At 41.0% G+C, this 23,654-nt stretch overlaps 2 protein-coding genes across 2 annotated transcripts in view; one reads left to right on the top strand and one right to left on the bottom strand.

Moving 5' to 3' along the window:
- Nucleotides 1-489: 489 nt before the first annotated feature.
- CCDC47 (coiled-coil domain containing 47) lies at nt 490-18,108 on the bottom strand. Its single transcript, XM_065909705.1, has 13 exons — nt 17,891-18,108; nt 12,795-13,063; nt 12,250-12,357; nt 11,554-11,728; nt 9,882-10,003; nt 9,447-9,512; nt 7,646-7,747; nt 7,335-7,445; nt 6,336-6,421; nt 4,983-5,041; nt 4,586-4,695; nt 4,186-4,353; nt 490-1,087 (listed from the first exon to the last, which is right to left on the bottom strand). Exons 2-13 carry the CDS (start codon nt 13,056-13,058, stop codon nt 1,007-1,009), a joined length of 1,452 nt encoding a protein of 483 aa, XP_065765777.1. The 5' UTR covers nt 13,059-13,063; nt 17,891-18,108; the 3' UTR covers nt 490-1,006.
- Nucleotides 18,109-18,681: 573 nt separating this feature from the next.
- Nucleotides 18,682-23,654, top strand: part of DDX42 (DEAD-box helicase 42) — a 34,888-nt gene continuing 29,915 nt past the window's right edge. The window contains exon 1 of the mRNA XM_065909333.1: nt 18,682-18,861. The gene's annotated coding sequence lies outside the window, so the exon portion shown is untranslated. The remainder of the gene's footprint in view (nt 18,862-23,654) is intronic.

Below are 23,654 nucleotides of genomic sequence, written 5' to 3'. Positions count from 1 at the left end.
AAGAACTCTCTATAGTTTAGGAAAGCTCATGTTAAAAAGTATATTTATGCATATTCATGGCTACTTCTTTGAAGAAATATACCCAGCCTCAACTGTGGAAGAGATAAAAGCAGAAGGAGAAGCATAGGGACACAGCCATAACAGAGTACAGAGCTTCTCCATGAACATCCGACAGGCTGCAGCAACCAAGGAGAACGTTTGTTGACTTCACGCAGACCACTGACCTCACCTAGGCGAAGCAGGTAATTTTTCATGCATTTGTTACTCAAGAAAACATACAGCCACTTAAAATACAGCATTCACATTGTCATGAGCTCATTGTATCAGGTAAGGAGAAAACCGTGCTCTTATCTTCCTATCCCTAGAAGTTTCCGTGTACATGTAAGTATCCTAAAGCCTACAGATATCCTATGATACTGTCATAAGCACCTCCCACCTATAAACATATACTGAACTAGACTGTTGAGTCCCTGAAATTTCAATACCACATACAGTGTTCTAAATTTTATTTTTTTTCACAAGTTTAATGTAGACACAGAAGAGAACACCAAGAAATGTTTATTGTGTAATTCCAATTGTTATTTGTGGAACTGTGGTTTAGAATCAATCTTCATAGCCATTTCAACTGCCTAGCTTAAACAAAAAAGCAACAATCTAATTATATATCTATAAATTTCATGATATTTCTTCAAATATCAAGCACTAAAAGTACTGATGATTCATGTTATAATTTTTTAAATATTTTAAAACTACACAGATTTCATATATCATTCCTTTTATAAAATAATCAAAATAATTTGATTATCTGGAAGAAAATGACTGAAACAGACTCCTTCCAATGTATCTATAACCTCTGTAAAACTCCAAGCCAAAACAGAACAGGTGATGAAATAAGGACTTCTCAGTCACTGGGAAACTTTAAGATGAGAAATAAACTGGTAGCTTTTGTTTCCTGTGAATTTTGAACTTAAAGGTGGCATCAGGACTTAGCTTTCTGGGATGGTTATTACATGGCTTTCACTTTGATTTGTTTCATCTTCATTTGCTTCTTCTCCAATTTCTTTTGCTCACGCCTCAAAGCAGCCTCCTAAAAAGAAAGAGGGAATTCAAACTAAGATTTAAGTACTTGTTAAAAAAAAAAATCAGAACTGAATACTGCCTATACTGCTTAGGCTAACACCACAAAAAACATTTCAGAAGATAGTTATAAGAATTGCTAATACGTATGTTGGTTAATGAAAATTAACTTGAAGTAAAGTGAAAGTGAAGTCGCTCAGTCGTGTCTGACTCTGCGACCCCACGGACTGACTATAGCCCACCAGGCCCCTCCGTCTATGGGCTTTTCCAGGCAAGAATACTGGAGTGGGTTGCCATTTCCTTGAAGTAAAAGTAACTAAAATCTCTAGAGTGAAATTAGACAGTACACTTATGCAGACTTTGTTACATAAGAAAAATCAGAGATTTTTCCCAAATATAAGAAACAGTAAAAAAAAAAAAAAAAAAAGAAACAGTAGCCCAACTTTCATCATAACGTATGTATCTGCAAAAGCTTTGTATTTCAGTTCAGAAAATCTTAAGATCTTGTTTGATCAGGTTATTAATTATAAATCTCTTCTTATTGGCATAGCCTTTACACCGGAGCCCAACACCTTTCAATCCATAATGTCTGATTGAGAATTTTTATATTTTTATTTAGGAATTAGGAGTATGCTTGAGTGTATGCTCGGTCACTTCAGTCGTGTCCGACTCTTTGTGACCCTATAGACTGTAGCCTGCCAGGCTCCTCTGTCCATGAGATTTCCTAGGCAAGAATACTGGAGTGTGTTGCCATGCCCTTCTCCAGGGGATCTTCCTGACCCAGGGATTGAACCCATGTCTCTTGAGTCTCCTGCATTGGCAAGTAGGCTCTTTACCACTAGCGCCACCTGGGAAGCCCCAATATCTGGGTATATGTTTCTCTATATTTTTCAAATTAAATATGGAACAAAACAAAACAAGCAAAGCTCCAGCAGCAGTGGCAAAAAAGTCAAGATCACATGTATACATGAGCCATTCAAGCCAGAAACTCATTACAGGATTTTTTTTTGGTGGGGGGAGGGGGGGGGCAAGTCCTTTCCCATTTAATTCATTGGATCTTCTCACAAGATACCTAGGCCTAGATATTGCAAAGTGGTGGTTCTAAAAAGACATGGTTTATACCTACAAGCAACTTACAATCTGACTTAAATTCTGGGCCCCCCTTTATCTTAAGCCTATTATAGTTTCAGACCCTAGAAATATTTGGAGAACTTTTTTTTCATAGAAAAATGAAAGGCATTATCTATTAATGAGTCCATGTAGATTCTTCTTGTGTGTCTATTAAAAAGTCAACTATATTTATAAAGAAGATTGCACAAACACAGAGCAGTATTTTCAGGGGAAAAATACCCACCAACTAAACCAAACCAAATCAAACAAAAAATGGTAACAAAAGATACGATGAGAGGAGGCCTGTGCTATTCTGGTCACTTCACTCGATGGCATGAGTCTTACTGGCAACTCAAGTACCACACGAGGGCTCACTTTTTCTTGGCAGCTCCACTTCCAAGTATTTTCTTCAATCCTTGAGGTTATTCTCATTAAAATTCACATTTCCCAGGACTCTGTTTTTCTCATTTTTTGACTAGCCATTTACAAGGTTTAAAATTTTACAGCTGGACTATGGCATCTTACTTCACAAAATATGAGAACATGCTAATGTTTGAAACACAACATACTACAACCTAAAAACAGACATTTCTCCAAAGAGGACATACAGAAGGTCAAAAAATACATGAAAAGATGCTCAACATCACTCATTATTAGAGAAATGCAAGTCAAAACTACAATGAAGTATCACCTCACACTGGTCAAAATGGCCATCATGAAAAAACCTACAAGCAATAAATGCTGGAGAGGGTGTGGAGAAAAGGGAACCCTCACGTACTATTGATAGGAATGTAGATTGATACAGTCACTATGGAGAACACTATGGAGATTCCTTAAAAATCTAGGAATAACATAAAAAAAAAAAATCTAGGACTAAAACCACCACATGACCCAGCAATCCCACTCCTGGGCATAACTGAAAAAACTGTAACTGAAAAAAAAACTATGTACCCCAGTGTTCACTAGAGCGGTGTTTACAATAGCTAGTACATGGAAGCAACTTAGATGTCCATTAACAGATGAATGGATAAAGAAATTATGGTACATATATACAATGGACTATTACTCAGCCATAAGAATGAAAGCATTTGAGTCAGTTCTAGTGAGGTACATGAACCTAGAGCCTGTTATACAGAGAGAAGTCAGAAAAAAACAAAATTTCATATATTAACACACATATATGGAATCTAGAAACATAGTGCTGACAAACCTATTTTCAGGGCTGGAATAGAGCCACAGACAGAGACAGCAGGCTGTGGACACAGCGGGGTAAGGGGGCGGCCGGGTGAGAGCAGCAGGGAACCACGTACACTGTCGGACGCAGAACAGACAGCAGGCGGGAAGTGCTGTGCAACAAAGGGAGCTGAAGGGGGGACTCGGTGACATCCTGGAGGGGTGGGATGGGGTGAGGGAGCCCCCGGAGGGAGGGGACACATGCATATTTCTGGCTGATTCATGCTGCTGTGTGGAGGAAACCAACATGATGTTGTAAAACAATGATCCTCCAATTAAACATAAATTAAAAAAAATCCTAAAACAAAAGCAACAAGCAACTTTTAAGTTTGAGGTTCTAGCTGTGTACAAAAGAGAAAACAAAATACAAATAAAAAATATTAGAATTCTCTAATCTATAATCAAAATAGAAATTTTATAAAACAAGTTTATTTGGACCACAGGTGCATGTGTCGGCTTCTATTAAAATTCCTAATTTTTTTCTACCTCAGTATGTGTTTGGCCTGGAAGATGATAGTGGAACTTTCAGAAAGGCCTTGTGCTGGGAACAGAATAATTCATATCATTCACCAGGATCAAGACTCAATCTAACACGGTTTGAACAGGGAAGATTATTCCTCCTTTTTTTCTATAGTGATAACTGTCCCAAATGCTAAGAAAATGCTAAGCTTTTAGCCTGTGCACATGCCTACACAGAATCACATTTAATAGCCAATATGGCGCCAACAGGCATCCCCTTATAAATGTAAGAAAAGTCCGTCTTACCTCCAGCCTGCGCTGCTTCTCAGGATCCTCCTCATTCATGATTCGCTCCTTCTCGGCTCTCTTCTTCTCCTCCCGCCGAGACTGGGCTGCTTCCTGTCTCTGCACATGTGTCAGCTTCAAGAAGTTCTCCTCCACTCGAGCTCGGTTCTTGTCTGCTTTTTGTTTGCCCTTTCCCCAGGAAACAAAGCAATTCATCAGAAATCCATTTCAGTCCAGCAGAAACAAAATCCCATTCAGTATTCTTTCATAAAACCACTCCCACCGAGCAGTTTCAAGCCAGCAAGCAAAAATAAAATCACTGAAGTAAGCAAAAGATGACCCCCTCCTCCCCGCTGCCCCTCAACAGGGGGAGGAGAACAACAAAAAGAGGCTCCAACTTATAATAAAAATAAAGTCTTACTTCTCTGTTGAGTCGGAACTTTTTGGCTTTATCAATAGAATAAATCACCATGTTCATCAGGGGTAGTAAAGCCTCCATATCCTTTGGGTAAGTGTTACCTGAGCCAGGCACTGGAAAACAAAACCATGAGTTAATGGCAGCATTCAGACTTCTGGTATTAACTTTTTATTTTTATATTAATAGGCTCCTTTCTCCAAGTTTCTTAGACAGCTAAAATGCAGCAGCAAATAGAAATTAAAATATATACAAGGATCTTTTATTGAAGAAACCTAATACCAAGATGCTGGCATGGGCTTAGTTTTAATGTAGTTTTTTATTGCTATCTTTTAGAAAGAAGCCATACTCTCCTTAAAAGCATCTCACAGAAAACAAAGAACTCGGGAAGCAGAACACTTACCATTAAATGTAAACAATAGTGTCCTCTTAGTGTCAGGCAGCTTTAAAGGCTGACCCTCCCTGTCATAAAAGAAAAGGCTATTTAGAAAGAACATAAGAGAGAGACTTTCCATGCACATAAGTCACACAATTCACTTAGATGAACAGATACCTGCAAATAATCAGCACAGTATTTGTCTTGGCATCCCCAAGTCAAATACAATCTCAGAGACCGAAGGAGCTTTACAGGTCATCTGGTCCTCTCGTCTATCTGATGGATGCATTCCCAAGTGATCTTTATCCTATCCTTGAGCACCTCCAGTGATGTCCCCTCCAGGCAGGATATATTTCATCTCACCTGGGGAGCCAGAAATGAGCCTATATTTAAGTATGAGGCCCATATTTTAAAACCTTTTTATTTTGGTGGATTTTTAAGTTTTATTTCCAACTCTTTATCTATCTTCCTATAATGAAGGCTATTGTTTTTGAGTCAAGATCAGAATAAATTTAGAAATAATCTATTGTAGCATATAATTCAGTTCTGACTCACCAAAGATTCCTCTTGTAATCTTTGACTTTCAACCTTCCATACCCTCACCCCATATAAGATGCTCCATGAATCCGCAATGTGATACTTTGCCCACAGTATTATTACTCAGCTGAGCAAGGTAAGGATGATGTAATGCTATCTAGAGGCATAAGCAATTTTAATTATCTTGGTGATTTTGACACAAAACTAAAATCCAAACTGGCTTTTTTAACTGTACTCAACTCCACTGTCCTTAGCCAAAAATTGAGGTCAGAACCAATTCTACAAGGGTAAACTTAAATGTGCTCTCCTGAGACCAGGTGTGAAATCAAACAACAAATTTAAGTCCTAAATATGTATGTCTGAACAATGTTTTTATAAAGCCAGAAACTTTACAAGCATTAATGGCGTGTCTGATAATATACTAGCAAGAATATATTCACCCCACCATTAAAGAAGGAAGCCAGAAAAGGCCATGAATTACAAAATGCTTACATTTGCAATCAATCAAACACAAGTCAGACGTCACAGATTCACATCATAAATTCAAAAAAAAAGACCCTCGACTATAAAAGACAGAAATTACTAGTCGTACTTTCTTAGTACCAGCCAGTCTGTGAGATTCTCCTTTACCTGACTGAGGGGGCGACGCACACACGCAGTGACACATGCAAACAGAGCGGGTTGATTTGATCGCTTCCCAAAGGTTTTCAATTACCTTCACGACGCATGCAGTCAAAGCAAAGGAAAACGCATTTGGGAAGGGTATTGCAGAAGCACCTTGCAGGTATTTCAACACAGAAAGCTAGTGAAGAAAACTGATCAATATTTTTATCTGATACGTACTCTTGCATAATTTTTGGACCAGAGAACTGGTCTGAAAAATGAATGGATTCAATCTTGTCAGCATAGTGTGTAAGAAAGTGAAGCATCTGAAATAAAGAAAAGAAAATTAATTTTTTTAAAGTAGGCTTGATGCAACTCCCTTTTTGCATAAAGATACTCATTCTTTAATCCTCCTTACTTTTGCACAATGTCATGAAGCCTAAAGCTTTACAATGAAACTAGTACCTTTTTTAGTCACACCAATGATCGAAAGTCTTGCTACTGAGTAGCTGAAAATTTATCCAAAATAATGTTCAAAATACAAATGAAAAAAGCAACCATACCCCACCTCCCAAAAAAAATAAAGAAAGAAAAATATGAATGAAAGCATGAACATAAAATCTAAACTGTTTTCAGGGATTCTTCACCACCATATTACCCAGAACTTACATTTAGAACTGTCTTTCAGCTATCTTATATTTTATCTTATATGATAGTAAGATGTGCTGCTACCATATACAACCAAGAGAAAAAAAATATAGTTTATTTCTTTATTTATTTGGCTGTGTCGAGTCTTAATTGTTGCATGCAGGATCTTTAGTTCTGGCATCTGGGATCCAGTTCCCTGGCCAGGGATTGAAGTCAGGCCCCTGGGGACTGGGAGCACAAAGTCTTAGCCACTGGACTACCAGAGAAATCCCTATACTCATTTTCTATTTTAACTGAAACTTTAAAAAAAAAAAAAGGTACTAAATGACATGGTGATAAGGATTAAAGTTGTAGTCCTTTTCCAAAAAGCCTAAATGCCATTAGCAATCCTAGGGACAACTGATTCTTGGTTTAGAGAGAACTTCTTGGCTAATAAAATTGCCTTTTTGACAAGTGAGCCTAGTGTTTTAAGGAAGGTGTTTTAATGCTTGTGTGGAAAATGAAGATAAAATGATTTGTACAGTGGAACTTTCAGGGAAACAGCCCTATATATGGCCAAGGTCTGCAAATGTATGTTTCTATTGTCTTTACCTTTGTGTCCATCATTCCGTCTGTGACTTCTCCCATCTCTGACAGGATGGCCAAGGAGTCAGGCAGTCCATACTTCGCTCCTGACTTAGGTTTGTCACTACAAAACTCACTCTAGAGGAAAAAGTGGTTGAAAGTAAGACATATTTTATTACCCACAGGAACTTCTTTTCTCAAGAGAATAGGTACTGACCTGTTTCAAAGTGATACAACTGTTCAAGTTATATAATTATCTTATGCCCTGAAGTTGAACTTTTATGTAATAAAGAGACACAGTTTCTACATATTATTTGAGTTAGAAGAACCTGACATACCAGATCCTGCATCTCTTTCTGTAGTCGCACCAAGGCCTTCCGAGTGCCAACAGCAAACACATAGGTATCCATGTCTTCATCATTCATAGTTACTTTTATTTGCTTAAAAAAAAAAAAACAAAAAAAACCTCACCTATTAGGTTCTATGATAGGCAGATTTCTAAGACAGCCTCCAAGATTGCTGCCGACTGCCACATTCTCCCCTTGAATATGAGCAGGACTTGGGAATGTGGTATTATTGCTCCCATGATATTGTGTTACTTGGAAGATGGTTCCTAATCAGCTGACTCAGTTAATCAAAAGGGACACCGCCCCCCACCCCCAGGTGGACTGACATAACCAAGGGAGTCCTCAGAAGGGACTGGGCCCTACTTGAAGAAAGACTCAAAGTGTGAAGGGCAATGGGGCGGGGGGCAGGGGAGGGAGGGGTGGGGGCCAGACCACAGGGCAAGTGCTTGAGAATGGCCTCCAGGAGCTACGAACGGTTCAGCAACAACTAGCAGGAAAATGGGAACCTGGAAGCACAGGGAGCTGAATTCTGCCAAAGCCTGCATGGCCCTGGGAAGAGGGGCCTAAGCTCCAGAGGCATGGAAGCTCTGTGTATCATCCCACCCCCAGACCTTGCCCCACACCTCTCTTTCATTTGGCTCTTTCTGAACTTCATCCTTTAGAATAAGCTGGTAAGTGTAAAGTGTTTTCCTGAGTTCTGTGAGCAATAATTCCAGCAAATTATTGACTCTGAGGGGAGGGCTGTGGGAACTTTATAAATTTATAGCTGGGCAATCAGATGTCCGGGTGGCCTGATACCTGCAACTGGCATCTGAAGTGTGGGCAATCTTGTGGGTCTGAGACCTTTAACTTGTGGGTCTGGCACTAACTCCAGGTAGACAGTATCAGAACTGAACTGAATTACTGGTCACCCCACTGGCATCTGGAGAGTCAGAGAACTGGCTGCTAGCGCTGGAAACACCCCAGAAGCAAGTTAAACAGTTTTTAATACTCTACGTTGGACCAGAGAGATAAAGTTATAAGGCTGAAGAGTCTGGTATGATAAAACAAGGTCCCGTTTCTTTTATTAACTCTTTAAAAGTTTAGGTCAAAATTTACCAGTATATATGAGGATGAAGGAAATGTTAATGGAGGGAGATATGGCAAAGACCTGAGGAAGATGGCAGGTGCTAAAGAAAAGGTTTTCTACCCTTTGATCACTGAGGGGAAACTACACAAAGTAACACCCTGAGCAGAATCCTCCTGATAACAGGGCTTAAAAATATAAAGAATTTCATGTTTGCTGAGGTTGTTTATCATTGCAGGGAGAAAAATAAAAAAACAAAAAATAACAAAAAAAGGTAAAATGCTGCCTGTCTCAGAGGAAAAGCAAAGATCAAAACTTCCTCCTTTGAGTTTTAATTGATAAGACTCTAAAAATAAGTGGATTAAATCATCTGCAGCCATATTAGAAAAATTATATAAACAAACAGGTTTGCAACAACAAAAAAAGAGAGCTTTTAAATAACAATTGAGTTTAAGTCCAATAAAAATATACAAAATATTGTATATTACTGATACAGCCCTTATTAACCAGATATTATTTGTAGCTCCTGGGTCACCCCCGCACCCCTAGTTGCAACTGCACGTTGAATGGAACATGATCTGTCTAAACGGAAAAGGTTCCATTTTGGAGGGGACAAGGGACACGAGTTGTCACAAAGTCCAAGTATAATCCAGGCAAGAAATGGAACAAGCTCTAAGATGTGAAGAAGCCAATCTGTACAGAGAAAACCAGGGGACGAATACCTACCACTTGATCACTCACTGGCCTCATCATCCGGGCCAGGACATTCAGTAAGTCCTGCCTCTTGAGGAACTAGAAAACAAGAAAAAAGAAACCCAAGAGAACAATCGCAACTTCTACTTGCTATAAGGAAAAGACCTCAGGAGGGAACTCACATGCTTCATAAAATACACGCTACATTAGCCAGTCAGTAAGAAGACAATACTTATAGTTATTTGCTTGCACGATCTTAGCTCCCTGACCAGGGACTGAACCCAGGCCCCCTGCAGTGGAAGCACGGAGCCCTAACCACTGGACCACCAGCTAATTCCCCAAAGATGACTTTCAGATCTCACTTTAAGTCAAGCATGAAGAAACCAAGACACTGAACTTACAGGCTTTGAGAACACGCTGGAAAAAATGATAGGAATACATACACTGCACCGGAAGTTCCCCACTTACCCTCAGCTGGATAAGCATCCCCTCACAGCACACCCGGCCAGAACACCACAGGTTGTAAATGTGCTCATTCTCCTGGTTCAGCTTTCCTGTGCTGGTGGCTTCCTTGTTGGTTCCATCATCCCCTGGGGGTAAAACCACTTACCATGATCCGCTGGAAATGTTGGGCCTAATCACCACACTCTCTCCTACTCTGACCCCAACATGACGGTAACTTTAGGTGAGCAATACTTTGCTATCTTACAGAACTCTCCTTTACACATAGATTACAAGAGATGGGCATTATTTCTTTTACTTCTTATTGTCGCCATTAAAAAATTATGGACTCTAGCCATTACTTGTGTGTCCTTATCAATTAATGACATCCAGCTTGGAGTATAAATATCTCAAGAATAGGTACAAAATGGAACAAAGTCAATTTAAATGTCTGTCAAAAGCTTTTTAAAAAGAAAAAACAAAAAACAAAACCTATGTACTGAATAAAAAATATCATTAATACTAACCAGTCAGCACTCTCTCATTTGTGTCTCCTTTCAGTTAACTTTATCCAAGTTTGCTTTTTCAGCAGCAAAATAAAAACGGTATTAAGAGTTGTATTTTAGAGCTAGTGCGTTAAACTGTTACTCAGTCGTGTGGGACTCTTTGTGACCCCATGGACTGTAGCCCACCAGGCTCCTCTGTCCACGGAGTTCTCCAGGCAAGAATACTGGAGTGGGTTGCCATTTCCTTCTCCAATTTTAATAACTGAAAAAAGCTCAAATTCTAGTCATTTCCTCTCTTCATTTAATTCATTAAGTGTACCAAAAAATGTGTCCAACCTTACAAGGTAAAGCAGACCGATACACCAACTAAAAACACACCAGAGGAAGTAAAGTGCTTTATTTTTCCTAATTTCCAGGTCAAAAAGTACTGAAAGAGTATACTATTGTGGAGAGCATGGATTTTGGAAGTAGGTTGACTAGGTTCTAATATATCATGGCTGCAACTGAATAGCTTAGACAAGTTTTAACATCTCTGGACTTCAGTTTCCTCTTTAGGAAAACAGAAACTATATCCAACTGACAATTTTGTTCTAAAGATTAAATAAGAAACAATGTACGCAAAGCACTCAGGAAACATAGTACACAGTCCCACTAAACAGCAGAAGAGATGGATACTGGCTTACTATCAAAGGGAAACAAAGTGGTTAAAGCCAAACAGAGGTCAGGTGGATGAGTCCACCTTACCCCCACACCACACAATGACAGGGCCTCCTCTAAGGTACTCCAGTGTACACCTCTACACGCATGCATGCATGCATGCTAAGTACACCTCTGCAGTGGATCTCAAACCAAAGTGCCTAAAACCTGAAGGAATTCTGAAGGACTTCTAAAAGATGAATTGAAAGCATTTCACAAGCTACCAAAAATGTCAAAACTCTTTGCTCTTGGCTAGATTTTTATCAACTTGCTTTGATAACACTGATTACCTCAATTCTATCTGAAGCTTCATAGCAAATCATAAATGCAATGTATTCATTATGCAAAATCTAACAAAAAAGGGATCCTTGAGAGAGGAAAAAAAGCATCCTCTTTGCAGTGCAGGAAAGCAGTTAGATGCTGATACTGAGAGCAATAAGCAGTTCTTAGCACGCAGTTTTGAAGCAGGTGGCTAGACCTGTATTAGCTTAACTTACCTACTAAGGTAAAGTTGCTCTCCAAAAGCTCCCTGTGAGTGTTAAACCAGGCCTGAGCAAGGCGACTGTTTTTATTCTTCCCGATGATATAATTCATGATGTACGCAAGCAGACCAGTCACCATCAAAATCTCTAGATAATAACTCTCCCAGCTGTTCTGGAGGTGTGCAGGAACCTGAGGAAGGACAGTCATTCCACTTAATGTTGCCTGAGGCTTTGAAGGACAAAGTTAACTCATGGGATGAAGGAGAAGGAGAATATCTATACATGGAAGTGGATACTTTAGATAACTGTCACTGAATATGGTTATACTTTGAAAAATAGGCCCATTTCGGTGTTTTAGGTCATTTTTGTAAAAGAGTCTTTAAGGAAATCTGAGGATAATCAAACAGAATGAAAAGCTGGAAACCCCTCTGTACTTATCTTGATTCTGAGCCCCATTCCCTAAATAAACCCAAAGTCTATCCTCTTCATTCCTTGGTAAATAAAACTAGGAAGGCTAAAATAAAAACATAGGGTTTTTTTCTCTATGTGCACAGTGTTATCAGAGGAACTGATGTCAAACTCTTTCACCGCTCCCAGAATTATATCAACGCCCAGGATTACATCAGCTGCATGTCACTAATTATATTTCTGAGATTAATGACAGGAAGATATTTTGTTTGTCACTTTGGGATTCAAAATCTATATACCTACATCAACAATTGTTATTGGGTCTTTACTTTTGCTAGAAGAAGTATCTGGTTTGTCTTCATAACCTTCAAATTCTTCATCATCATATGGTTCACTCTCCGTATCTCCCTCCTACAAAAATGAGGCACAATCTGTTTCCCCCATAAATGTCATGAGCAATTTTATCTCATTTTTACAGGCAACATTTGTAGAGGAAAAGAGAACATGAAAACAGCAAGCACAGGACACAGAGATATGACATATTTTGAACAAATGACAACTCTCCATGAATTTGACCCCTGGGTTCTAAATGACACAAATTCCACCCCCCCGACACACCAATACACATCTAGCCCACTCCGTCCCCCGTCCAGGCATTCCATAGAGGAGAAAAATACAATTTATTCTTTGTTGAATATAAAAGGTGGCAACGAACCACAAACATTTAGAAGAGCTCCACCTGCTGAATAAAAACGAACATACCAGAGAGTAAAGGTCTCCCTACGTGCTAGTTACACCATGTCCCACCCTTCCAATTTCCCAAGAAATCAGTGAAAAAGCAGCTTTACCTGGGTATCTGCATCTTCAAAGTCTCCTTCTTGGCTTTCATCCTGCCCTTCCAACTCCACAGTAGTCTCATCTTCATCATCTTCAGTGGTGATCACCCGTTGAGGAGATTCAGTGACAGAATCTTCTGCGACATCCTCAAATTCAGCAAAGTCATTATCATCATACTCTACGATGTCTTCCTCATCCTCAAAATCATCAAACTTGGCTTCAGAGACACTCCCAAATATCAAAAGGACAACACAGAAAGCATGGAAGCCTTTCATTGTACCTTAAAAATGAGTAAAAAAAAAAAAAAAAGACAAAACCAAAAAACCCTAAATGGACTGCTTTTCTACATATACTGATCACATTTTGTAAACAGTTAAATCTAAGATCCTCCCACTTTTCTTATTGAATACTACTCATTTCAGATAGCATTATATAAACAACAATAAGGTGAGGCTCAAGAGGCCTGGGTTCTAGTCTGGGGTCTCCCACTAGTTATCTGTAAAATCTTGGACAAGTCATTTAATTCCTTTAGGTTGGGTTTCCATTTATGCTGTGTATTCAGGAAGCATTTTTTTGAGTGCTTATAAAAAGTTTTATATAGAAACTGGAAAGAGGAATAATAAAAGAATGAGATGCAACTATTTATTAGTTGTAATAAAGATAATACGTAAATAGAAAAGCTCTTCAGCATTAAATCAACTTTATATGTGCAAATCATCATCACCATCAAAGCAAATGTTTAAGACACAAAGTGCTACACGCTGTCCTAAAGGCTTTACAAAGAGCAACTAATTTAATCCTCTCAACAACCCTCTGAAGGAAATAGCTTTATTAACAGGCATGTTAATTTCATATAATAAAATCTGACTGGCAAGAAAAATGTGCCAAATGATATGAAAATATGAAGGATAATGAAATCATCTTACCAAATGTGTAAGGTTTTACAAAACGGGGGAGTGCATGTGAGGCAGTTTGAATAGTAGCTAGATTTCAATCACCAAATATATTTAGGCTGTATTTCTAGTCCTCTCTTTTTATCTAAATACCAGCCCTACATCACCAAATGTCTAACAGACATGTCCATTTTGATGCCTTACAAACTTTTTCTGTATAGTATAGTAAATATCAGGTAGTAAATATCATGGGCTTTGTGGGCCACATACCTATCTCTGTTGCATATTCTTCCTTAGTATCAATTCCATATTTCTAGTTCTTTCTTGTTGAAAAGAGCAAGACACCTAATTTCTCATCTTCTTTTCCCTTTGAAATCTAACCAATCACCAAATTCTGGTGTTTCCTTCTTAGATTCCCAAAGCCACCATGATAACCCAAGTTATCACCACCTACTCAAGAAACACAGTATTATCCTAAATGGTCTTCCCTGTCTCAACTCTCTCCCTACTTCTAAAAACTACCATTCTTCTTCTCAGACATGACTATTGTTTTATAAGGATTCAATAACCAACAAAGGCTAACCAGTTCCTGTAGAATAACATAAAAACCCCTCTGGCTTTCACTACTTTTCATAAAATGCTCCTACCAAAGCAAATCAAACATACTGTCAACAAGCACATCACTGTTTCAGATGCTACGCCAAGAGAATCTAGCTTTAAGGATATGTGTTACAGCATGATAGGAAAAATCTGAAACTAAACCATGCATATATACAAATATAAGCTTACTTTTTGTTCATTAATGAATGAAGTTAGAACCCAACCCATGTTGTTTTAGAAGCAAATACTCAAACAAAAAGGTCTGGAAGGTTACACATACATCCACATATAAATAGTAGTTATTATGTATGATAGGAATATGGGCATTCTGCATGATTTTTCTATTTTTCTAATTTTTCTAAGATGTTTTTGTAATAAAATTCTTTACAAAATAAAAGGATAGTTCTCACACTCAAGAAAAGGCACTGTAATGTGAGAAACAGCTATAGCACAGAGGCAGGAAGCAGCACAATTTAGAAGTCTGGAATGATAGAACATTGGGTTTGCAGACCCAAACGGGATAAAGGAGGCTAAACAGGCCAGCACAGGCCAGATCAAGATGACGTTGCTGTTGAGTGGCTAAGTTGTGTCTGACTCTCTTGCGACCCCATGGACTGTAGTACACCAGGCTTCTCCCTCCATGGGATTTCCCAGGCAAGAATACTGGAGTGGGTTGTCATTCCCTTTTCCAGGGGATCTTCTAAGCTGGGGAATGAACCTGAGTCTCTTGTGTTGGCAGGCCAATTCTTTACCACTGAGCCACCAGGAAAGCCCAAGAACATGATGGTTCTTATTTAAATACCACACTAAGACGTGTGGATAATGAGAATCAACTAAAGGATTTAAGTAACAGAGTGCCACGATCAGATCTGCAATTTAACCCTGACAGTTCATACAAAGGTGAATCAGAGAAGGGCACCTGAGGTGGGAAAAACTGGAAGTGGCTAAGATAGATGGAAGATAAAACATGACTGAACCAGCAGTGGTATTGGGAATGAACAGGAAAATAGATCTGACAGGTATTTAAAAATTATATTTGTCAACATAAAGGGACTGAACATAAAGAATGTGGGAAAAGAAGATCTTGGGTGATTCCAAGTTTTGGCTTGATTAACAGCTGGACAAAGCCGTCCTTAAAATAAAGAACAACAAAGGAGGGGAAAAAAATTGGGGGGAAGACAATAAATTAAATTTAGTACCGGCTGAAAGGTTTGGAGTGTTTTCAAGCAGTATGTTAGATGATTAACGTTTATCTCTTAATTTTCACAATCCCAAAAGGCATTATAACTTATTTTACAAAAGAAGAAAAGGAAGCAGTTTGAAATATATGCCTGGAATTCAGGATATGAGCCTAAATTGGAAATAAGATGGTGTGAGAATGGATCAGATTCCCAGGGAGTATGAAGAGTTAGATTAAAAAAAGAAGAAAAAAACGCCAAAACATCTTGAAACAAATTATTACAGTTAAGAGTTAAGAGGTGGGCTTAGTAGGGAGAATTCGAATGCAAAACTAAGGAATGGGTGGACAAAAAGAGACTTTGGTTCAAGTGCTATCATATTACAGAAGCCAAAGGAGAAACCCATCTCTAAGGAAACAGAGGTTGGTTTCAACTGCAGCAGAAAGTTCAAGTAAAATATGGGCCAAAAATTTCCAAATGTTAATGAGGAAGTCGTGATTGGCAACTGCAAGGAAGTGGTGCAGGATGCAGGCAGCTGAGCACTAAGAGTGAACGGGTGGCAAACGGGAGTATAGACTGATCGCTCAAGGTGCTCTGGCATCATGAATATTCTGTATCTCATATTTACAACACCATAAATTCATAAAGGAAATTGGTTCAATATCAAAGGCTATTGCCCAATATCCTCCAACTCATGGCTGTTCGAGCAATAGTCTTAGAATCGGACGAAGTTCATAAATTTTGAAAGGCACAAATGATTTGAGAAATGCCACCAAGGATACGTCAATATTCTATCCTTTCCAACATTTGATCTTTGAGGTTAGTGCGATGGGCTTCCCTGGTGGCTCGGTGGTAAAGAATCCATCTGCCAATGCAGGAGACATGGGTTCAATCCCTGATCGGGGAAGGTCCCACATGCTTTGGAGTAATTAAGCTAGTGCAGCACCACTATTGAGCCTGTGATGGAGAGCCTGGGAACTGCAACTACTGAAGCCCGCAGGTCCTAGAGCCTGTTCTTGGCAACAAGAGAAGCCACCGCAATGAGAAGCCCAAGCACCACAACCAGAAACAAGCCCTCCCAGTATCGAAGACCTAGCAGAGTCAAAAATAAATAAACAAATAAAATTAAAAGCAGAACAAAACATCAGCTCTACCATTTGCCAGCTGTATGATCTTGGGCTAATTACTTAAATCCCTGTTTCCCAGGTACAAAAAAGGGATGTCCATTCACTCCATGCCTCGTAGGGCTACAGTGGATGTGACAGGAGATAGGTGCTTGGCACATGTAAGGCCCGCAATAAATAGCAGTTCCCGTTACTTCCTTCCACTGTGCCTTATGAACACCCTGTAAGATGTAAAAATACTTTATTTTTAGTATTCCCTTATAGATCTGTGTTTGAAACTTTTTCAAATAGAGAAGCAAATACAGGTTAACATTGGCACAGTAAGCCTGACTGCCTGCCAGCCAAAAGGTCTGTGAATTTCCACTTAGAATGTTTACACCAGAAGCACTTCTAAGATAACTCAGCACTGTAACAGAGCCCCTTTAAGAGTATTTAGGTTAAAATTATCCAAGCCATCTGTGCCTTGGCTTTCAGTCTCAGAAGTCTCTCTGCAGGCACCTGTCAACTCATTTCTCAAATGCACAAACCCTGCTGGAGGGGCAGACCCAAGACTCCCTGGACAGGGCACAGTGGCACTGACAAGTCCTGTCTGATTTCTTCTCCAGTTTATTTGGCAGTCTCAGCGGTTGGTTTAGTCGCCAAGTCGTCTCCGACTCTTTGCAACCCCATGGAATGTAGCGCCAGGCCCCTCTGCCCACGGGATTTCCCAGGCAAGAATACTGGAGTGGGCTGTGGTTGGGTCAGGACTTAAAAACGAAAGATGAGTATTAAGTGTGGAAATCATTCCTTTTGGCATTTTAGAGTGGGTCTTTCTGACAATGGCCAGACCCTAAAGCTTGGGAAATCATGGAGATATTTCAACCTGTCTCCTTCCACACGCTGGATAAAAATGTCTTATGTTAGAAAACTGCAGAGAAGATTCACCACCGAGGTTGCTGCTTCTGTTAAACCAGCTGGGTCTAGTCTCTTCCCCAACACGGAGAATCAGTTCTCAGCTCTATTATTCCTGCCGCACGCTCCAACTTTGCTCTGCGGGTTGGCATTTGCTCAGAGTTCTGCAAGTTGCCCAAAACCGTTAAAGTCACCCCGAACAGCACTCCCAACAGAAAACAGGGACTCGGGATTGACAAAGTTTGGTATGTTCTTAAGAAAATCGGGAAAGGCGAGAAGGCGCGGGGATCGAAGCATGTGACCAAAAAGCTGGACTTAGGGGTTGGACTGGGAATAGGGACCCGGCTAGGCCACGCAACTCAGCGTCACCGCTCGGCCCGGCCCGGCCCCACCGACCAGCGCGTCACGGCCCGCGCCCTACCTGCACCGGGGGCTAGAAACCGGCCCACTACTCCTGCGACCGCCGCCTCTATCCCGCCTGCCTCCGGTCCCGGCCACCGCCTGCCGGGTCACCGCGATTTCACTGCCCCGACGCCTCTAGGACACAGCCTGACGAGGCAGCTCGGTCACGCCGCGCCACTCTTCACGTAGCCTCCGCCAGCCGTTACGTAGAATGCGTGAGGCTGGCCCGCGCCTGCGCGCGGCGCGGGGCCGGGACACAGCCCTGGGGACTGCGCGAGACCGCCTGCTCCCCCGCCCCGCTGAGGCGAGGTGGGGCGGCCGGGAGAATTACATAAGCACCGCCCCTGGGCCGGAGCTGCCGGCGCCTATCCCAGTGCTCTCCGCTAGGGTTCAGTCTAAGTGTCATCACGCTGAACCCGTGCTCCGGAAGTTAAAAGTCACCATGCTCTACGAGACCACGTGTCCAGGGGCACGCGGAGAAATGTCGCCCAGGTCGTATTTGCTAAGGAGCAGAGTTTAGGGAATCGGCAATTTCATGTGGATGTGTTTTCCACTAAAGCCCCTTTTGGGGGATTTTTTTTTTTTTTGGCGGTCCCCTGCCACTACTACTTTCTTCACTCCCAGACCCACTCCCTATACGGGCCATAAACACTACTCATTCAGCAGCAATGGCTGTATGGCTCTGAGGCGTTTGTGAGGTATCCGGGAGCCTTGAGGCCCAGAGCCCGCGGCGCCTTCCGGGAGCCGTAGACCAGGCTCCGCCCTTCGGCCCGCGCTCTCCGCACTGCGCATGTCCGGTTTTGTTCCCCTCCCCCCTCCGTCAGCAACGGGCCAAGAGGCGGTGGCGGCGGCGGCGGCAGCGAAGGGGGCGGAGAGGGAGGAGCGCGGCAGGACGGGGCCTGGACCGCGCGTACTGCGGGCCGTGAGGTTCTCTCCGCGTCGGCGGTAGCAACAGCTGCCTCTGCAGCCAGAGTAGCAGGTTTGCGCGAGGTGGGTCTGGACGCGGGGCCGTAACCCCTTGGGGGCACCGCAGGCAACTGCGGGGCCTAGTGAGGGCCAGGGAACCGCGGCCTGTCTTAACAAAGAGTCGGCGGAGCTTCCAGGAAGCCGAGGCGCAGGGGCCCGGGGAGGGGTAGGAGTGCGGGACTGAAGACTCGAGGAGCCTTTCGAAGCCTCGTCGCCCGCCCGCTTCTCCCACAACTCTTAATGAGGCCCAGTTGGCGGCTTTCCGGAGGCGGCGCTCGCCTGTCCGGGAAGGGATTTGCAGGGTGCTGGGCTCCGGGAGGCATCGGCACGGGGAGGATTCTGACCCGAGCCAGCAGCAGTTAGCAGATGCTAGTCTCCAGATCGGGGGACCTGCCAGGCCAAAGTTGCCAAATCTGAAGACAGTGAAAGGCATAGTCGGTGATCTTTGTGTAGCTTTGAGTGTATCTCTGACTGGCATCAGCCTCCTCACAAAACTTTTCTGCGGCCTGCTAAAGAGCCTTTCTGATGTGGGTAAATAATTTATATGGAGTTGCAAGCTTACACACCAACAATATAAGGAAGAACAATCATACTAATCGAGAGTTCGGGGGAATCGTAGCTTTCTTATCATCTTAGCGGAAGCTTTGCCCCCTCACCCCTTTGGGCGGTCATTCAGATTCCTCTAGTTTCCCATACATTTTGGTGTTTGTGTGTTGTGTGTGTGTGAATGATCTTTGTATATATCTATTTTCTGTATACACATCACCGAACTCCTAAAGAGCAGAGATTCTGTTTTAATTCACTTTAACTTTCCAGAGCCAAGCCCAGTGGAAGGTCTTTCATACCAAAATTCATTTTTAGACTTTAAGTGGTGAAGGAAAAAAAAGTGTATATTGTATTTTCCTGTACCCAGATGGGACATACTATGGCCTAATCTGCAGTTCATTCACTCAAGAAATATTTTTGTTGATAACTTCTGTGTGCCTGTTCCCTACCAGTGTTCTTGGTTTGTGACCTGACCCTCATGAAACGTTGTAGTGAGGGGAAGAGAGAAAACAAATATATAAATTATACTGTATGTTAGAAGATGATTAATGCCTTAGGTGAAAAAAATAAAACTAAAGAGAGGAATGGGGATATTTTGCATTTTTAAGCAGCATGGTCAGGGAAGTGTTTACAGACAAGCTGATGTTTAAGCATACTAGATAAGGAGGTGAGGGAGTGAGCCCAGCTAATTTCTGGAGGAATGATCCTTCCAGGCACAGGAACCAGCTAATATGAAGACCTTGAAGAGGACAATGCTGGCTTCTTAGAGGAACAGTTAGAAGACCAGCATGCTTGGAGTACTGTGAGCAAAAGGAGGAATTATTAGGAGATAAGGTCAGGGAGGGGAACAAGGCGTTGCAGGGAGCACCAGACAACCAGGACCTTTTAGGCTGTTGTGAAGATTTCATTTTTCTTCTGCCTGAGATGGAAACAGAGTTTTGAGCAGGGGAATGATAAGATCTGACCTACACTGTTAATAATTTAGTGCAATTTGTGAAAGAGTACAGTTCTTTATGTTTTAGTTTTATCAGATCTTTATGTAGTCAGCTCTTTGTTTCTTTAAGCCAGCAGAGAAAAAAAAGAGATGCTTCTAAAACAAGTGTAATCTAGCATTTACTTATTTTGGCTTTAGAAGAATGTGTTGAAATTCTTGGGTTTTGTACAGATTCTTGCTAAAGAATCAGATTTATAGTGTGTGAGTTTTTCTCAAGGCAGATTATTAGAGTAGATGGTGATCAACTGTCACTAGACATCTTTCTCCTACTTCAAAAACACAGTGTTAATGATAATGAAAAAGTAACATTTTATAATCAGTTGTTTTTAGTCTACTATTTTTAAAGTCATTTATATCTTATTTTCCACCATTTCTCAAAACATAAACTAGCCAAATTATCTTCCTTATGTTCCTACACTTTTTCGAATTTCCTAGACTTTGCTGTTTCTAGCTTTCCTCCCTTTTTAGCTTTCCTCCTTCTTGCATCATATTTCTCCAGTCAGCTTACATCTTTCCGTGTAAAAAAACTCATCTTCTGGGTGCTAGCTCTCTTTTGAAGCCTGTCCCCATTTGTCAACTTGTAATGATCTCTGACATCTTCAGTGTCATGTGGCACCAAGGTATGGAATCTCTTAAGTTGAAAGAAACTTGAGAAGTCTTAACTTGATATTCTCCATTTACCAATGGAGAGATTGATTTCTGGGAAAAAAAAATAATAGTGATAAGCATGACAACTAATACACATTGTGTCCCATTTGCCAAGCTCTATTCCAGGTGCATTTTTGTGTGTGAATTCAGTTTTTCACACCAACCCTATGAGGTAGGTGATAGTCTCACCATCCTATAGATGAGGAAAGTAAGGCCAGAGAAGCTAAACAACGTCCGTGAAGTTCGCATCAAGTTAGTTGGCAAAGCCAGTGTTTAAACGTAGGCAGCTTGGCTCCATGGCCTGTGCTGCTTTACTGTGCTGTTAAGGTTTTCTACTAAATCACATTTTAGTGCCTAAAACAGGACCAAGTAGGTATTGATACTTGATACTCTCCTTAACTTTTCTCGTTGGCCAAGTTATGAATCTCCCTAGGTCTCCTATATGTTGAATAAACATGAATGATGAGTGTATTCTCTGGAAAACAAAAGAGAAAAGAATAAGCCTGCTTTTTTAGCCATAGAGCTTGTAACATGGAGCTAGAGAGAGAAAAAGAACACAGATAGTTTTGAATAGATGTTGGGTGTTTTAAGACTAGAACGGGAGTTTAATGAAGGAAGTAGCTTTTCTCTGGGAAATCATACTCATGTCATAGTTCTAGGGGTTGGTGTTTGAGATGAGCTTTGAAGGATAGGACTTTGGTAGATAGATATAATGAGAGATCTGGTGGGAACGGAATGCAGGTAGAGGGAAGAGCATTCACCAGAGTGCATGTAAAGCAGTTCATTGCCATAACAGAGGGTCTCATTCCAGCCTGATTGAGTAACTGGAGAGCTGTTGAATTGAAGGGAATGACAGGATCAGAAGTGTATGGCCAGAAGGTGAGGGGTCAGGATCTGGAGAAACCCTGAAGGAGGTTTGAGTGCTCGCCTTTGAGTGTGACTTTCCCTAGTTCCAAAATATTAACAAACACTTGCCAAAAGAGGTAGGAATTCTTATTTTCTCTTATTGCTATTTATTTTTGATCCACTGTTACTTCATTTAATACTTTACCTCATAGGGCTATTTCCTTCACTTCTTGTAGGTAAAGGGAAGAGAGAGATGTTATCCCTCCATACTAGGCACATAACAGAAAGTGATTATTGGTCTATATAAAACATGTTTGTTGTTTCTAAGACCCAGCCCACATTGTTCTCTTTAAAGCAAATGCTCATACATTTTGCTTATGGTTCTATTAGCCAGTTCTTTTCAAAGTAAATGTTTTATTTTAAAAAGCACTATTTTTTAAAGAGAAAAAATGTAGCTGAGATCTCACAAGTATATTTGCATTTTAGAGTAGAAACTGAAGTCTGGACAGCATCATTCTCCCTCATAAACCAGATAAAATAACAGTCTAAAAATACCTGTGTGGTTGAATGCTGATTCTTTGATTTTCAAGGGTGGTTTTTTTTTTTATTAAACTGTTGTAAAATAACACATGAAAAATCGAAACCATTTTCAAGTGGACAGTTTACGGATGTTAAGTACGTCCACATTGTTTTGCTACCATGAGCACCATAGTGTCCACAGAACTTCTTTGATGTTAGAAAACTGAAACTCTCCCCCCATTAAGCAATAACTCCCCATCCTCTCTCCTCCTAATTCCTGGCAGCCACCCTTCTACTTTGTCTCTGGGTTTGACTAAGTACCTCATGTAAGAGGAATCATACCATATTTGTCCTTTTGTGACGGGCTTATTTCTTTTATTTATTTCTGCTGGACTAGGTCTTCGCTGCTGTGTCCCGGCTTCCTCTGGTTTCTCTAATCGCGAGGGCGACTCTTTAGTTGTGTGTGGGTTTCTCGTTGGGATGGCTTCTCTTGTTGCAGTTCCCAGGCTCTAGGCACAGGGGCTCAGTTGCCTCAGGGCATATGGATCTTCCCGGACCTGGGATCAAACCTGTGTCCCCTGCACTGGTGGGTAGATTCTTATCCTCTGTACGACCAGGGAAGTCCAGCTTATTTCCTTAACTTGATGTCCTCAAGTCTCATCTGTGTTGTAGCATGTGTCAGAATTTTCTTCCTTTTTAAGATTGAGTACTATTGCTATATATTTATCTTGCCACATTTAGTTTATTCATCCATCTGTACACACTTGGGTTGCTTCCACCTTTTGTCTTGTGAATAATGCTACTTGGAACATGGGTGTAACAAATGTCTGTCCCTGTTTTCAGTTCTCTTGGGTATGTACCCAGGAGAGGAAATGCTGTATCATATAGTTCTATGGTTAGTTTTTTAAGAAGCCACTATAAAGGGAGCTTTGAGAAGACCCATGAATGGTGGACTACATTAATTTTTTAATATCCTCACTATGTTTTGACTTCCTTATTAACTATTGAGTAGATTTCTCTTCTCCAGTGTTTGCCTAGAGAATGCAAATTACTTTTCATAGACTTATAACCTAAGCAGAGGAGGGCTCATTAAAAAAAAAAAAGATAAAACCAAATAGAGGTTAGGTTGGCCATCTTGTGCTGCTTCTATCTGCTGCAGTCCCTCAGACTTCTGATTGTTAAGGACTGTAGCCGTACACATAGACTAGTAGGCAAACTGTTCAAGAAAGTCAGAATCAGTGGTGTCTGAGGGTGACCTGGCTTA

Source organism: Muntiacus reevesi, chromosome 18 (assembly GCF_963930625.1).
Source record: "Muntiacus reevesi chromosome 18, mMunRee1.1, whole genome shotgun sequence".
In the NCBI taxonomy this organism is placed as follows: Eukaryota; Metazoa; Chordata; class Mammalia; order Artiodactyla; family Cervidae; genus Muntiacus; species Muntiacus reevesi.
Note: the sequence above shows the minus strand (reverse complement) of the source record. Positions and strands in the feature narration are given on the sequence as shown.